Source organism: Eptatretus burgeri, chromosome 15 (genome assembly GCF_056783735.1).
Source record: "Eptatretus burgeri isolate ZD-2024b chromosome 15, Ebu_testis_v1, whole genome shotgun sequence".
Classification (NCBI taxonomy): Eukaryota; Metazoa; Chordata; class Myxini; order Myxiniformes; family Myxinidae; genus Eptatretus; species Eptatretus burgeri.
In genome coordinates, this window is record NC_140975.1 from 8,410,989 (window position 1) to 8,427,406 (window position 16,418).

Sequence of the window (16,418 nt, forward strand, 5' to 3'; positions counted from 1 at the left end):
CCAGCCGTTGAATCCAGGGGCAACATCCTGCAGGCTTTGCAGACTGGGATGGGAAATTTGGGGAACAGATAGGGGGAAGTGTTACAGGCTCAGGATTAATTTGGAACCTGCACTCTTGGTCATCTCGCCTTTGTGTTTATGTCACGATCAATTGCATGTAAAAACGAGCAGAAAAGCGCATTTTGGGGAGTCGTACAACACTGGGCAGGCTTGAGCTTGGTGAGCACATGTAAGAAACCGACGTTTAGCTTTCCTCTCCTTATCCTGCTCACTATTAATGCATTCCGTCCGTCGGTGCACCACACACACCCATCTCCCCGCACAGATACTGGTGATGTTTTGTGATGGACTCCGAGCTGTTACGGCTCGCTCGCGCCTTTATCCTTTCAAACTCTCTCTCATTCCCACCCCTATTCCCTTCCCTCCTGGCTTGTGCAGCCCTCCCCACATCTCTCTCCTCCCGCCCTCCTCCCCTCGTCCCTCGCTCCGTTCCCACCATCTCCATCCTCGGCTCGCTCTGCGGACGCACCACGCGCACCTGCTCCTCGACTCGCTTTCTCGGTCTTCGGACCCACGGTCTTCGCAAACCTGGAATGTCGCTCCTGGGGCACAAATTGCGTGGTGATCTTGCCCTCCAAGAGGGTCGAACAAACGAGTATTGAGTTGTTCTCAGTGTCTTGAGAGCCGTCCCAGGGATGTGGCCGCACTGAGACATTGGAGCGTGCTCGCTTCCCCTCTTTCCGCATACCCCGTTTCCTTGGATCGGCCACCCATGGCATGAAGTGGACTCAGTCTCTCCAAACCTCGACCGTTTCCACTTCTCCATTCTTCGGTCACTCATCGACTCAGAAACAGTAGAGCAAGAGACGCGTTAGAATCTCATAAATCATTGTCGCACTGAGTCGACGTTCAGTGTGTGGAGGCGGACGTGGGTTGAGTGAAGGGAATAGGGTTCAGGGGTCTGAAAAGGCCGCACGTGCTTCAGCGACGTGTGCTGCTGCTTTCTCCAAGTGGTCCCAGCGAAGCCTTTGAGGTCCTCTGGTAGACCTACGATGGCGTGGTTGCGTGCACCGAACAACGTGCTGGGGGTTGTCATCCTTGGAACCACGTGTCTCTACGCTGTGTCCCTCGCAATGCCACATGTACTCCGGATCGGTGAGACTCCGGGGATTCGGGTTCGAACCGCGGCCGCACAGATTTGGGGTTATGTACACTATTATTGCAACGTAGGAGATTGGAAGGTCTCTGGTTACTCAACATAATAATTCTGGCAGTGATTAGGGATGGTCTCGGATGCTGTTTCCTCTGTGACGTCGGTGTCTTTCGATTCCATATGGTGTCAGTCACATGCATTCACGCTCTCTTTTTTCCCTGATTACCCAAGACAAGGTTTTAATATCATTTGACAAACTAATCACGTATCATGGTATTCATAAAACAGACGCCCTTTAAAAGTTTCCTCTTCCCCCCCCCCCACTCCGATTCATGGACCCGGTAGAACCAGGAAGGAGTCACGTGCCATCTGATGCAGTCACGCTCTAGAACTAGAAAACAGTTATGCATTAGGGTCGGAAACTTGTCACATGCTGGAGTCAGGAAGCGGTCACGTGCTGGAGTCAGGAAAGAGTGATGCATTGGAGTCAGGAAGGAGTCACGCGCTTGAGTCAGGAAGCAGTCATGCATGGAGTCAGGAAGGAGTCACGTGCTTGAGTCAAGAAGCAGTCATGTGCTTGAGTCAGGAAGCAGTCACACGCTGGAGTCAGGAAGCAGTCACGCGCTGGAGTCAGGAAGCAGTCACGCAATGGAGTCAGGAAGCAGTCACGTGCTTGAGTCAGGAAGCAGTCACGCGCTTGAGTCAGGAAGCAGTCACGCGCTTGAGTCAGGAAGCAGTCAGGCGCTGGAGTCAGGAAGCGGTCACGTGCTGGAGTCAGGAAAGAGTGATGCATTGGAGTTAGGAAGGAGTCACGCGCTTGAGTCAAGAAGCAGTCACGCGCTGGAGTCAGGAAGCAGTCACGCAATGGAGTCAGGAAGCAGTCACACACTTGAGTCAGGAAGCAGTCACGCGCTTGAGTCAGGAAGCAGTCAGGCGCTGGAGTCAGGAAGCGGTCACGTGCTGGAGTCAGGAAAGAGTGATGCATTGGAGTTAGGAAGGAGTCACGCGCTTGAGTCAAGAAGCAGTCACGCATTGGAGTCAGGAAGGAGTCACGTGCTTGAGTCAGGAAGCAGTCATGCGCTGGAGTCAGGAAGCAGTCACACAATGAAGTCAGGAAACAGTCACGCGCTTGAGTCAGGAAGCAGTCACGTGCTGGAGTCAGGAAGCGGTCACACACTGGATTCAGAAATCTGTCACACGCTGGAGTCAGAAATCTGTCACACGCTGGAGTTAGGAAGCGGTCATGCGCTGGAGTCAGGAGCCGTTATTTGCTGGAGTCAGGAGCGGTTATGTGCTGGAGTCAGGGAGCGGTCAGACGCTGGAGTCAGGGAGCAGTCAGACGCTGGAGTCAGGAAGCGGTCAGATGCTGGAGTCAGGAAGAAGTCATGCGCTGGAGTCAGGAAGAAGTCATGCGCTGGATTCAGGAATCTGTTTCATGCTGGATTTAGGGATCTCTCTCACACTGGAGTCAGTAATTTGGTCACGTGCTGGAGTCAGGATTTGGTCACGCGCTGGAGTCAGGATTCGGTCACGCGCTGGAGTCAGGATTCGATCACGCGCTGGAGTCGCGAATCGGTCACACGCTTGAGCCAGGGACCGGTCACACGCTTGAGCCAGGGACCAATCACGTGCTAGAACCAAGAACCAGTCACGTGCTTGAACCAGGGATTGGTCATGTTGGAACGTTGCACAAAGCAACCAGTGATGCCTGCTTCCAAGGAAAGTACACCCTGAAATGGATGCTTTGTGGAGCCTGGGAAGGATGTCTACACACACCCACGAGTCCTGCGTCGGAGTGGCGACCCAGCCAGGATTGTGCCTAATAGCCAAGGAGACTGCTTTGGCAGCATCAATGCTCTGCACATAGTGTGGTCCCAATGTATGGATGGACCTATAGGAGTGAAGGAGTGGGTCATGCTGTGGCATACACCTATAGATACAGGACAGAAAGGTTTATACACACACAGAGCATAACCAAGGTGTACATGCTGCAGTGCAAACGTATACGAACACGAATAATAGGTATATGCACACACTTGTAGGAACATGACAGAAAACTGAAAGAACACAAAGAAAGTGTATATGCACACATCCATATGAATGCGATGGAAGGGTTGCACGAGGAGTCAAAGTTTCCCCCCGATAAGTGCGAAGGAAGGTTGTACGAAGAGGCACTGGCGACATTCGGCATGTTGTGAGTGTTCTCACCATAGTTCTTTGTCCTCATGGATGTGATGGTTTGCTGATGCCATTGGAATAGAAATCATGTCTTCGGCTCTTGAACCAAGATTCAAGGGGTTTGGGGGTGGGGGGGGGGAGTGCTCGCCGACGTTGGCCACACACCGACACAAACAAGACCGACAGGTATATATGTGCATGCCTATACTTTAACATCTGTACGCAGAAACGTGCTGGTATTCAAATAGAGTAAATGCTTGACAACGCTACTCTCCAGAAAGTCATTTATTTGGAACCAGCTGCAGCGTTTGCTAAATGTTTCCAATGACACGCTTCTGTTTGAAGTTCATGAACGATATTTCATCGCCATGCAAATAATCCCTGTTTTTGATGTTCGACAATGGGGCACAAGGTACTGCGTGGAGGAGCGGGGCGGGCTGTGTGTGTGTGTGTGTGTGTGTGTGTGTGTGTGTGTGTGTGTGTGTGTGTGGGTGTGTGTGTGAGGGTGCTGAGTCGCATTGAAGGTGGAGACTAAAGGTACAACAAAGGGGTCTGCATAAACGGTGAAAAATAAATCACAGAGAGGACTTGTTGGTTGGTGGGTGCGAGACGAGGGTTACGGGGTCCTAGATGAGGAGTGGGAGGGGGCGAGGTAGAAGCCAGTAAGATCTCGTTGGTGGTACCTCCGGCTGATGTGGGAGGCGAGATCTAGTTTCGCCTTCATTATTTTCCTGGCTCGTCCCGCTCCTGCCGCTCGTTAGAGCTGAATGCGTAATGAGGATCGCGCGCCTTTGCACACGCGGCACGTTGCACGAGGACAGCATCACGCGCTCCTTCTCGCGCTCTCTCCTCGCTCGCTCCGTGAGCCCGTGGCTCTCGAATCGATGGGAAATCTGGCTCTTTTCCTTTTCCCAGCTTTACCTCCACATTCTTGCCTCGGGCTCTCACCCTCGAGCCAATATCCTTCAGCCTCGAGTTTATATAGCCTCTCGCCTCCTGTACCCAGGCTTTATAAGCTTCCCATCTCCAGCATCAGTTTTTGCATTCTCTCCTATACGGTCTCAACATATTGCCTTCAGCCTCTCGCTCCCTGCAGATTTTAGCCTTTTGACTCGACAATCTATCATCATACATCTTCTGTTGCTTCTCTTTCTGCCTTTATCGTTTGCAGATTCACAAACCACCCCAACCACAGCCTCTCCATAGCTTGGAAATTTTCGCCTCCAGTCTTCACCATCTCGCTTCCAGCCTCTTCCTCCCTTTGTTCCCAGCTTCAATTCTTTTGTTCCCAACATCTTTCCCCTTCTTCCCAGTCTCCATCCCCTTATATCCCACACATGTCTCCCTTTGTCCACAGCCTCCATCTCTTTGTCCCCATCCTTCTTCCGATTGTCCACAGCCTCCATCCCTTTGTCCCCAACCTACATCTCCTTCAGCCTTCAGCTGTTCACCCACATTCTCCTCCATCCTTGCAATTCCTTCACTCCTTTGCTCGTTGCCTCCACCATTTCACTTCCAGAATCTCGTCTCCTGCCTCTGGACGCCTCGTTTCGCCCCGTTGCCACGAATTTGATGAGAATGCGCGATAATAATAATAATAATAATAATAATAATAATAATAATAAAAACATCAACTTAAAAGAAGCATCGCATCGATTACACGGCAAGAGTAACACGGAAACGCCGTGTAATCGATTGACGAGGTTACCAAATGGAGGAACCAATGTTTTTTTTTATTTTTAGGATACACCTGATATTAAAATGCAGCTTTTCTAACGATCAATAAGTTTCCAATAATTATATTATCGACGAGGTGACCACGACTCGTCCGGCTGTCTGAGCAACTACTTCTTTCACTCTTCGAACTTTTTAATCCTTCCTGGAGGAGATTATTCATCCCATTGCACGTTCGATTACACCGAATATTCACCCATCGTGTCCGAATTGCGCTGCGCCCTTATTTTACGCATTAAAATACAAACTGATACCCGAAAACAAAAGATGGAATTTCGAACGACGTAATCACCCCGGGACAAGGACCCGTGTTGTGATCCAAGACAGTAAATACGATATTCGACAAATGACGGAGCACGACGGCCGACGATGCCACGCTCGGTGACCCGGGTGCTTGCACACGCGCCAACCGCGTCGGCTTCGTGATGCGGGGGAATTTTGTCCGTCGCGCAGTGAGCGTCTCCATCCTCGGACACTCCGGACGATTCGACCGTGGCGAGGATATATCTCCGTCGTGCGACTCAAGCACTGCCCCCCTCCCCCCTTCCTGGTTTCTCAGTTCGAGTCCAGCCAGGCGTGAAGGCATTCGGAGGGAGGACGCGGGATTGCTATACGGCCCTGCCGTCATGGCGTCACGGCTGCAGGCAAAATAGCAATATCCCTATCCTAAATAGCTGCTCTGAAACGAGGTGCTCTGCGGCACCAGCCATGGACGACTTCAGGGATCTCGAGAAATCCCCCATGAACCGTTACAGATAGGGTGACGGCACGTACATTATGGGCCAAATGTCCTTTTTTTTTAATTCTCCCTGTGAAATCGACGCCATCCGCCCGCCTCATATTTTACTTGCACAGCGTTGCAAGCACACTTTGCCCCTTGGCCCATCAGGCTCGTAAAACTGTGATCCTTTTTGCCTCCCGTCATTTGAGACGGGGTGTGGAGTGGAGAGAGAGTCGGGGGTGGTTGTGGGGGGGGGAGGAGGGGTGGGGGGGGAGGGGTGCTGCATTCATTCTTAGAAACCAAATAGATGTTAAGAGTATGAAGTCTGCAGTCTCTCTTTGGAATTTTACCTTTATTAAAGAAACAATGCCCATTTAATTGGACCATATAATTTGCCCTTGCTTGATTAGCCGCGAAGGATGAATACATTAACAAGTGACCCGACCTGGGAGGAATGGAACGCTTCTTAGATCTAATTGCCCTTTGGAGCAATTATATACAACGGGTGGAGAAAGAATTTTAACATTTCTTTTGCCGCAGACCTTCAGACGTTGAGTGCAGGATTCTATACATCATGTTATATACTATAGAAGCATCAGCCAGCTTTATCAGAACACAATGGGAAATGTTTGCCAACACAATGGGAATTGTTTCCAAACTCAATGGGAAATGTTTCCCAACACAATGGGAAATGTTTCCCAACACAATGGGAAATGTTTCATTTCGGATCTCGTAATGCCGAGCGCAGGTCAGCTAACTGCTCGGGGGTTCGAGTTCAGCACTTGCACACACAGCTCTGTTAAAGCGCGTGTGCGTGACGTGTCTGTTCATTAGGATTGAAATCAATAACGAGGGGAGTTCAAAACGTCGTCCGGAGCGAGACGTCACAATGGTGCAAAAAGCGCAAACTTATTACTTGCTTACTCCGGTATTCCAAAAATTATAAACATTCTGAAATCGGTTTTAAAAACACAAAAAGACATCGAACCGAGGCGTGCGTTCTGGAATATTGTGATCATCTCGTTCCGATAACTTTTTGAACACCCTCGTTCATCACGTGCTCCTGCATTTTCATTTGTTTGTTTGTTTGTTTGTTTCACGTCGTTCTTTCGCAAAACCAGTCAAGTGATCTGAGGTTGAGTGTGACGGCAGCGTCTCTTCGTTTTATCCCACGTACGGACCGTCCTGTCCCCTACCTGGAATCCCTACCCCTACCCCTACCCCTACCTGGCTGTGCAATAACCTTTGTGATATTCTATGGATGAAGAATTTCAGGAGCGGCCTGAGATTTATTATTATTTCATTTTTTTACGTAATAACGTATTTAATGGAGGACTACAGGCGGTTGTAGACACGTCGGAACGACCACTTCGGCTTCGCGCTCCCCCTTCCCCCTCCCTTTTGCACAGCACTGAGCTCTTTACATAAGGACAGGTAGTGTTGAGTTTGAAATCTTTGTTCTGAACAAAAAGGAAAACGAGGCAGGCCTTTGAAAAATGCAACTATGAATGCACACCTCCAGCTCCCAATTAGGCTCAGCTTTCCCGTGCTGTCCCAGGGACGCTAACGACCCCACGGCTCCTCACGCGCGCACTCTGTCGTCGCTCCTTTTGCGCACAGGAACCCACTACAAAGGGTCCTTGTACGACACCTACTACCGCCCTGCACCCACAAACGTGACTTGGGTCAGACATCCCACATATTATCTGGACAAATCGAGGATATGTCTTGGCGCTGCTTCTCCGACACGTCTTGTTGGGGTCTCCGATTTGGCCTTGCGATCAGCACCTGCTTTAGGTGGAAACAAAATTAGCATGAGAGAAAAAAAACGGCAAATTTTCACGAACCAGATCAACCCCACTGAGCATGCTATGGGTCTTTTCCTCTGATCAAAAGCTATAAAAGTTAACACAAGCCTGAGCTCCCGGCTCTCAGGCTGGTGGGAAATGCTCAATCCTCCCAGTCGTCTGACTCGTCTGCGCAGAGGAAACGGAAGATAAGATCGAAACGACTCTTTCAATGCTCCGTCTGTCTGGTCGTTTAATGTTTAATGGGTTTGCTTACCAGGGATGGTGGCATACGTGTTCCTTTGTCTCTGTTTGTTTCTAACTCTCTCACCGCCATGCTGGAATTAAGCGGAGTGCTGTCGTCGTGATTCAGGCGGATGGTTCTTTGTTGTAATCCGGAGGGGTTTCATATCAGCATTTTAGTCTTGCAGGAGGAAACGCTTTGCTTCTCGAGAGCGTAATTAATTTCCACTCCTCTTATCTCACACGTCGGTCTGGATTCACGATCTGGCTCTGCGGCCTCTGAACAGGTTTAGAACACCGAACAGCCGGTTCAAGTGCGGCTGCGATGGTACGGATCCGTCCAGGTTCTGATCTCAGTCCAATCAATGTGCACCTGCAGTGATAACCGTGTAGTTCTCCACCCCCTCTTCTAGCCCTCCAACCTCCTCTCGACCCCCCCTCCTCCTGGGGCCAACCTCCCACATAAATCAATCCAAGCACTCACTTGCATCACCAACCCCAAATAAGCAAGATATGATGTCTACATTTAACATATAGACATAAATTTGGCTTTGCGCCAGTCCCTTTATGTCGCAGAAATAAACTGTACATATTTTCCTGGAAGTTGTCGTACATGACGTCGGCGGTGCCTCCATCACATTTTGGCATCAAAAGGTCACTGTCTCTCGTTATCTTGTTCCATAAGTCTCTTTTTAAGAAATCAAATGTCATGTCAGTCCTGCAGGCTTTTTAAATCCATCCTCAGACTTGGACATCGAAGATGCCACCAAGCTCTACTAACTTTAAAGAGGTTAGTAGGGCTTCATAACGAAAACACCCTCACCATGTCTCTCCAAAAGGACCATCTGGAACCCTCCCCCCCAACTCATCTACTTTCTCACCAATCCTCTTGAAGAAGTCCTTTTATTCAAGATTTTGGGCCTCACTATCTGCCATGATCATTCCTGGGAAAGCCACATTTCCAAGCTCGCCTCCAAACAGTCGCCGACTGGGCATCCAACCTCGTGGAAAGTCCTTCCTTGGCACACCTGAGCTTCTAACCACTTACAAAAGCTTTCATCCGCAGTCTGATGGGGTACTACTCCACCCTCAGGGGTGGTACTCCCGCCTCTCACCTAACTCGACTTTATGCTGTGGAAACCAAGGCTTTTATGTTCATTGGTATCTCCCGCGATGAAGTTGAGTCTTTGGGTCTCACTCTCTCAACAGAGGCAGGTAAGTGGTCTTTCTGTCTTCTACCGTCTCCTCTCTGCCCTTGCCCCCCCCCGTCCTGCTCTGTCTGTAATCTGTCCCCCTATATTTCCTCAGGGCACTCAAGGTCTGCCAAAACCCCCCTTCTGGTGAAACTGCCAAAATGAAGAATCACTGCTCAAATCACTCTTTCATTCCTCTTTTTTCCCACCTCGAGAACAAACTCTCACTCTCTTCAATCCCAATCCTCCCTCCAGGTCTTCAAAACAGCTGATCACCACCATCTCATATCTTCCCCCATCCAAAATCTTGATCTTTTCTACCCCCATTAATCCACCCCAAACCTACCTCCTTCAAATTCCCTGTTTTGCTTCCTGAAAGTCCCTGTCGTACCATCTTGTTTATCCCACGTACCCCGCCCCATCCCTCTCCCTTCCACAGATATCCTATTGTCTTTGTTCCTCATTTTTGTGCTTCCCTCTCCCACCTTGTTATATGTTTCTATGTGTTCACTCTTACATGAGCCTCGACTTGGTATACAACAACAACAACAACAACAAAAACCTGTCTGGAGGAGCGCTTCTTATTCACAGCCACAACATTTTGTCTCAAACAGGTTCACAACTGTTGGATTGAAAAATAGCAAAAATGTAATTGATGTCCGAAACGTCATTATCACCCTCATTTTGCTTACTTTGACGAAATAGATGTTAGATGATGGTGAAGATATTTGTTTTTAGTAGTATACGTTTCAGGTTTGCTAATGAGTGTTTTGTGACACTCCAAAGCCACTCACACTCTATCCCAACCACAAACGGCTCATTTGGTCCCGTCTGCTTGATGGTGGAACTTTGGCCAAATCGCCGCCCAAGCAGATGTCCCTGCCCTGGTGCTCCCACAAGGAGGCACCAGCACCGTGTTAAAAATGCATTACCTCGTGAAACGTTCACCTCAGACAATAGCCTGCCGTGAGACATATGCCTTCCTCTACCTGGGTGTTTAAATACCGGATCGAGTTTTCAATGTACACTAAACGTTTGTTAAGATAAATGAACCGGGTATTCCATTTGAGAGCTCAACTATCCATGGGGCAATCGAGCGGTTATAGATCAGGAAAGGGGTCGAGAGAGGGGATGGTCAATGATTTCGAATTTGCACACAGGATATCAGCCTAATGGTCTACCCTTTGCAGAAAGGAACTTTAATGGTCCACCGGACAGCTGGCTTAATTTTCCATATGAGGAACAGTGCTCTGTGATGAGGTGCCCAGGTTATAAATATTATTCAAGTGATTTGGTCACATTTGGAACTCAAGGAGAGGTTGGAGCATAATTTGAATTGATTCGACGTTTTAAATCTCTTCTCTCTAACGACTATGCCGACCCTGCTCCTCTCTTACACCAGGTCCGCTCACAATGATGACCTATTTTCCTCCTCGAACACACAACAGGATAACTCCAAGTTATGGCAGAGAGGCCTGCTCCTCTTCTTCTTTCTCTTTCTCTTTCTCTCTCTCTTTCTCTTTCTCTTTCTCTTTCTCTTTCTCTTTCTCTTTCTCTTTCTCTTTCTCTTTCTCTTTCTCTTTCTCTTTCTCTTTTTCTCTCTCTCTTTTTCTCTCTCTCTCTCTCTCTCTGTGTCTCTCTCTCTCTCTCTCTCTCTCTCTCACATAAATGTACAACTTCGAGACTCAGCCGAACAGTAATAGCTCAGGTCTTACTCCAGCACATGAGCAAATTTACACAGCACTAACACAAGGATCACGCAGCCTTCTTCGGCGTGTCGAGGAGAAGCCAGCGAGCAAGACCTTTCCACCCCCACCACGTACCTCACTTAAACCATCTCCTCTCTGATCATGCCCTCTCTTCTCCCACATCACACTGACCAATCATCAGCCTTGAGGACGTAACATGTTGATCTGAAGCTGGGAAGGCAGGGTTTGTTGCCTGCTTGGAATGCTCGGCTCTGTTATTGTTGTTGTTATAAGAACGTAATTCTTTTATAGCCGGCTTTGTAAATGCAAAAACGTAGGAAAAGGTCACAGGGAGTAATCACATACCAGGAGAAATTAGCCTTAAAATTAACACAGCACTGCCCCCCCCCACCCCCATATGCAGTGACATTTAACAATCTTAAGCTGACAGTTTCCCAACTTAAATTACGTTGAGATGTCTCCTGCTTGTCCACGGACCATCCCACACTACACAGTCCTACTTTTACTCTGAAATTCCTCCATCTACCCCACAAACAAAACACATACAAATGTATATACATGCAAACATACATACAAATGTACATACATACAGTGCCCGTATAAAGTCTACACCCTTTCAAAATTTTCACCTTTTATTGACTTGTAGTTTGGAATTAAATTGCATTAAATCAGACTTTTTCCACCTTTATTTACACATCATAACCCAGAACTTCCAAGGGAAAAACAAATTCAACAAATTTCAGAAAATTAATTAAAAATACAAAACTAGAATATCTTGATTGGATAAGTGTCCACCCCTTGAGTTAAAACTTGGTGGAAGCACCTTTGACAGCAATTACAGCTGTAAGTCTGTTGGGATAGGTCTCCACCAATTTTGCACACCTTGATTGGGTAAATATTTGCCCATTTTTCTGCACAAAACTGTTCAAGCTCAGTCAAGTTGTGTGGGAAGTGTTGATTGACAGCAATCTTCAAGTCGTGCCATATACTTTTGATTGGACTTGGTTTGGGTCTCTGACTGAACCACTCAAGAACATTTATCTTTTTGTTCCTTTTCCACTCCAGTGGAGCTTTGGCTGTGTGCTACTGGTCGTTGTCAAGCTGAAAGGTGAACCTCCTTCCCCATTTCTGTTTTCCTACAGAGGGCAGCAGGTTTTCCTCTAGGATTTTTCTATATTTTGCTCCATCCATTTTTCCCTTCTATCCTGACAAGTGCCCCAGTCCCTGTTTATGAGAAACATCCCCATAATATGATCTGCCACCACCATGTTTCACAGTACGGAGGGTGTTCTTTGGGTGATGTGCTGTGTTAGGTTTGTGCCAAATGTAATGTTTTGCATTTCGGCCAAAAAGTTCCATCTTAGTTTTGTCAGACCACAAAACTTCGTGCTAGGTTCAGCTTCGAAGCACGAAGACAAACTGTCACGAAGACAGACAAAAAAAAAATGTCAGCTTCGTTCTTGCCACAATAGCATACAGGCCAGACATGTGGAGTGCTTCCAATATTATTGCTACACGCACACATTGACCAGTCTTTGACATAAAGGTATGTTGCTCTTTTAAAGTTGCCATTGGCCTCTTGGTGGCCTCTCCGATCAGTGTCCTCCTTGCTTAGTCATCCATTGTGGAGTGAAATATTTTTATATTGAGAAATATTTTTATACCCATCCCCTGATCTGTGCCTTTCCACAACTTTATCCCAGAGGTCTTTTGAAAGCTCCTTGGTTCCCACGGTTGAGTCTTTGCTGTGAAATGCACTACCTAGCAGAGGAAACCTGCAGGAACAGCTGATTTTATTCTAAAATCATCAATCACTACAGTTTAACACAGGTGGAGGCCGATTAACTTGTGTGATTTTGAAGGTGATTGGTTTCACTTGAGCTAATTTACAATTGCTATTATGTGGGTCTACACTTATTCAACCAAGATATTCTAGATTTGTATTTTTAATGAATTTTCTGAAATTTGTAGAATTTGTTTTCCACTTTGAAGTTGTGGGTTACGATGTGTAAATAAAGGTGGAAAAAGGACTGATTTAATATAATTTAATTCCAGGCAAAAAGGCAACAAACGGTGAAAATTTTGAAAGGGGGTGTGGACTTACTATTGGCACTGTACATCCACACAAATGTATATACATACACATCCACACATCTTCATACATACATTCATATGTACATACATACATACAAATTACATACATACAAATTACGTACATAAGTATATACATACAAACATTCATACACATGTTAATACATACATACAAATGAACATATGTACATGCACACAAATGTGCATAATACATACACATACCTACATATGTACATATACACACGTACAAATGTACATACATAATATACTACCAGGAGTACCCGACATGCCCGTGACTGTCCTAATCCAGTTGGCATTTTGATGAAATTAAATTTTTGTTATTTTTCTATTTTTATGTGGGTGCCAAAAATCACTTCCCTATACCCACTAAGAATTAGGGTTGGGGATCGTTTCGTATTGCCTTTCACATAGCGACAAAGGCTAAGGCACTATCGAGCGATTGAAATAAATAAGTAAACCCCTTTTTTTTCAAAATTCCAAATATAATTTATTTGCTAGAACCCTCCGCAGCACTCGCTGATGAACCTCCAAATGTTTGACGAATATTCGTTTGGCTAACTGTGATTTTAAAATGGTAACAAAGACTGACAGACACACAAACTGCTCTCTATCGTACACATACATATGTACATACACACACATATACACATACATCCATACATCATGTACACACATACATACATACATGCATACATCATCCGTATATGTACATCCATACATTTGTACAAACATACATAAATACATACATATATACATACTACCTATGTACATACATGTACATACATATATTCATACATGAGCCCCTAAGAACCATACCGGGCCATCCCACCTTTTTTGTGAAATTGAGTTATGAACGTCTTCAGGTGCACAAAACTGATACCTTTCAGGGCCAAAATGGGCCAACCCATCAGAATATATTATGATAAGGATATAAGCAAAAAACCTCTCTGGCTCTTTAATATGCATCTGACTTGCCAGAGCCTGAATTGGCCATCCCACATTTTCCCCATGATTCCATGTAAACATGGCGGCCAGACATCTGACAGATGCTGAGTTGATGGATATGATCGATGATGACGATGAAGGAGATGGTGATAAGGACTCCGATTTTCTCCCAACCGATTCAGACTGAGAACTTTGAGTCCCTTTTTCTTAAAAGTACACCAAGATGGGATTGCCCGGTATGGTTCTTAGGGGCTCTCACATATACTGTGGCCTGCAAACTTATTCACGCCCTACCAAAAATGCCATATTTAGATGAATTACAAGTTGCATCGAAACAATTTCTCCAAATGAACTTTTTTATTCATAACTGAATAGATCAAACTAAACACTGTTATAGTTGAAGGAGGTTACATGGCAGGAATACCTGCAAAAAACATGTACAAATCAAAATTCAGTGGTTGTAAAAGTATTCAGCCCCTTAGGTCAGTTCTTGGTGGAAACACCTTTTACAGCAATGACTGCTGCCAGTCTTTGTGGGTAGATCTCTACCAGCTTTTGACAGTGAGATGATGAATTCTTCGCCCGTTCGTCACGTGAAAATTGCTCTAGTCCATTGTATTTCACTTTACTTTCATTATGTATTCATTATTTATTAGGTTTATTTCACTTTCACAAAGACTACATACATATATATTGTTACGGTTGTGGGGGTAGATGGAGTAATTTAATAGGAAAGTTAGGATTGTATTGAGTTGTTTGGTCCATGGACATGGAGGAGCCATCTCGATGTAATTAAGTCGGGAAACTGTGAGCAAGTGTTACTTGTACATTCGTGCTTCGTGCTTGTACATTCATACATTGTATCTTAAGTGTTACAACCAGGAGGTTGACTTGTACATGGCTTGATTCATGAGCCTTCACAAAGACAAATGAGTGTGTCTATATATGTATATATATATATATATATATATATATATATATATATATATATATATATATATATATATATATATATATATCTTCTTCTTCTTCTTCTTCCTCTTTCGGCTTGCTCCCGTTAGGGGTTGCCACAGCGGACCAACTGTCTCCATTTCGCTCGTTTTGTTGTCCGCATAATGATTTGGCATAGGTTTTTACGCCGGATGCCCTTCCTGACGCAACCCTGGTCGCCTCTTACGACACACAGGGATATGGTACACCTATTCTAACCGGGGCATACACCGGGCCCAGTACAACTGGTGCTCATTTCGCCGACCTCGGAAGGATGGCAGGCTGAATCAACCCCCTGGTGTTTTCGACTTGGTTTATATATATATATATATATATATATATATATATATATATATATATATATATATATATATATATATACACATATACATTTTATATATATATATATATATATATATATACATACATATATTAATTCAGTGTCCCAACGGGGCTTGAAATCAGGACCTCTTGGGTCCCAAGCCACTGCCCTTACCACTGCGCCAACACCAGGCTTATATATATATATATATATATATATATATATATATATATATATATATATATATATATATATATATATATATATATATATATATATATATATATATATATATATTTATATATATATATATATATATATATATATATATATGTAATTCCAGCAGTGTGTGTGTGTGTGTGTGTGTGTGTCTGTGACCACTGTTTCTCGACAACCACTGGTCCGATCTAATTGAAACTTGCCAGATATATTGCTGGGGACCTGAGGATGTGCCTTTTCAAGGTTTGATATTAATCGGACAAGTGCTTCCCAAGTTATGGCCATTTATTTACCAAACCAATGGCAAGACACGTTGTTGCGTGGGCGTGGCCGATGGGGAAGGGAAGCTCAGCCGTGTTCCCCATTACAGGTTACAACGTACGGACTTCCGAATAATGATGACTTCGTGTATTCTAATAATTTCTCAGTTTCTTATGCGCATTTATAGATAAACACAATGCCCCAAGTAATGATCGTTTTCATATTAGACGGTGCATAAATTTCGGTAACATCAGAGTGCTGGTATGCTCCGAACCAGGAAGTAAATTTTTTTTCTCTCTCTTCTCTTCTCTTTTTGTTTTTCCTTGCCACGACATTGCGAAAAGGTAAAATACGTTGGTGCTAATTGAATGATTGGGTATTAAAACTAAATTGCGAATAATCGTAACTGCGAATAATATGCGAACTTCCGGGCCACGCACGTACGGGCACGCGAGAGCGAAGAAACGGCTTGTGTGGTTGTTGTTTGTTGCTCATGGTTTGAATATTTATTTATTATTTTTATTGTTATTATGTTTTTTTACGGGCACGTACTAGTATCTAGAATTCCAGCAATCTCTGTGTGTGTGTCTGTCTGTCTGCAACCGCCGTTTCTCGACAACCGCCAGTCCGATCTGATTGAAACTTGCCAGGAATATTGCTGGGGACCCGTGAATGTGCCTTTTCGAGGTTTGATATTAATCTGACGAGCGCTTCCCAAGTTACGGCCATTTATCTGTCGACCAATATCTGTGAGAGAGGGGGACGGGAGAGGGGAGGATGAGTGTGGGTGAGAGAGAGGGGCGAGAGAGGAGGGGGAAGAGAGGAAGGGCAAGACAAGGGGGGAGAGAGAG

General features: G+C 45.5%; 1 protein-coding gene across 2 annotated transcripts in view; it reads left to right on the top strand.

Moving 5' to 3' along the window:
- Window positions 1–505: 505 nt before the first annotated feature.
- LOC147011450 (glutamate receptor ionotropic, kainate 2-like) overlaps window positions 506–16,418 on the top strand; it is a 446,205-nt gene continuing 430,292 nt past the window's right edge. The window contains exon 1 of one of the 2 annotated variants that reach the window (XM_085857184.1): window positions 506–1,155. In XM_085857184.1, the coding sequence (XP_085713310.1) occupies window positions 1,053–1,155 (103 nt within the window). In that variant the 5' untranslated portion in view covers window positions 506–1,052. The remainder of the gene's footprint in view (window positions 1,156–16,418) is intronic. The other variant, XM_085857185.1, reaches the window with a different exon arrangement.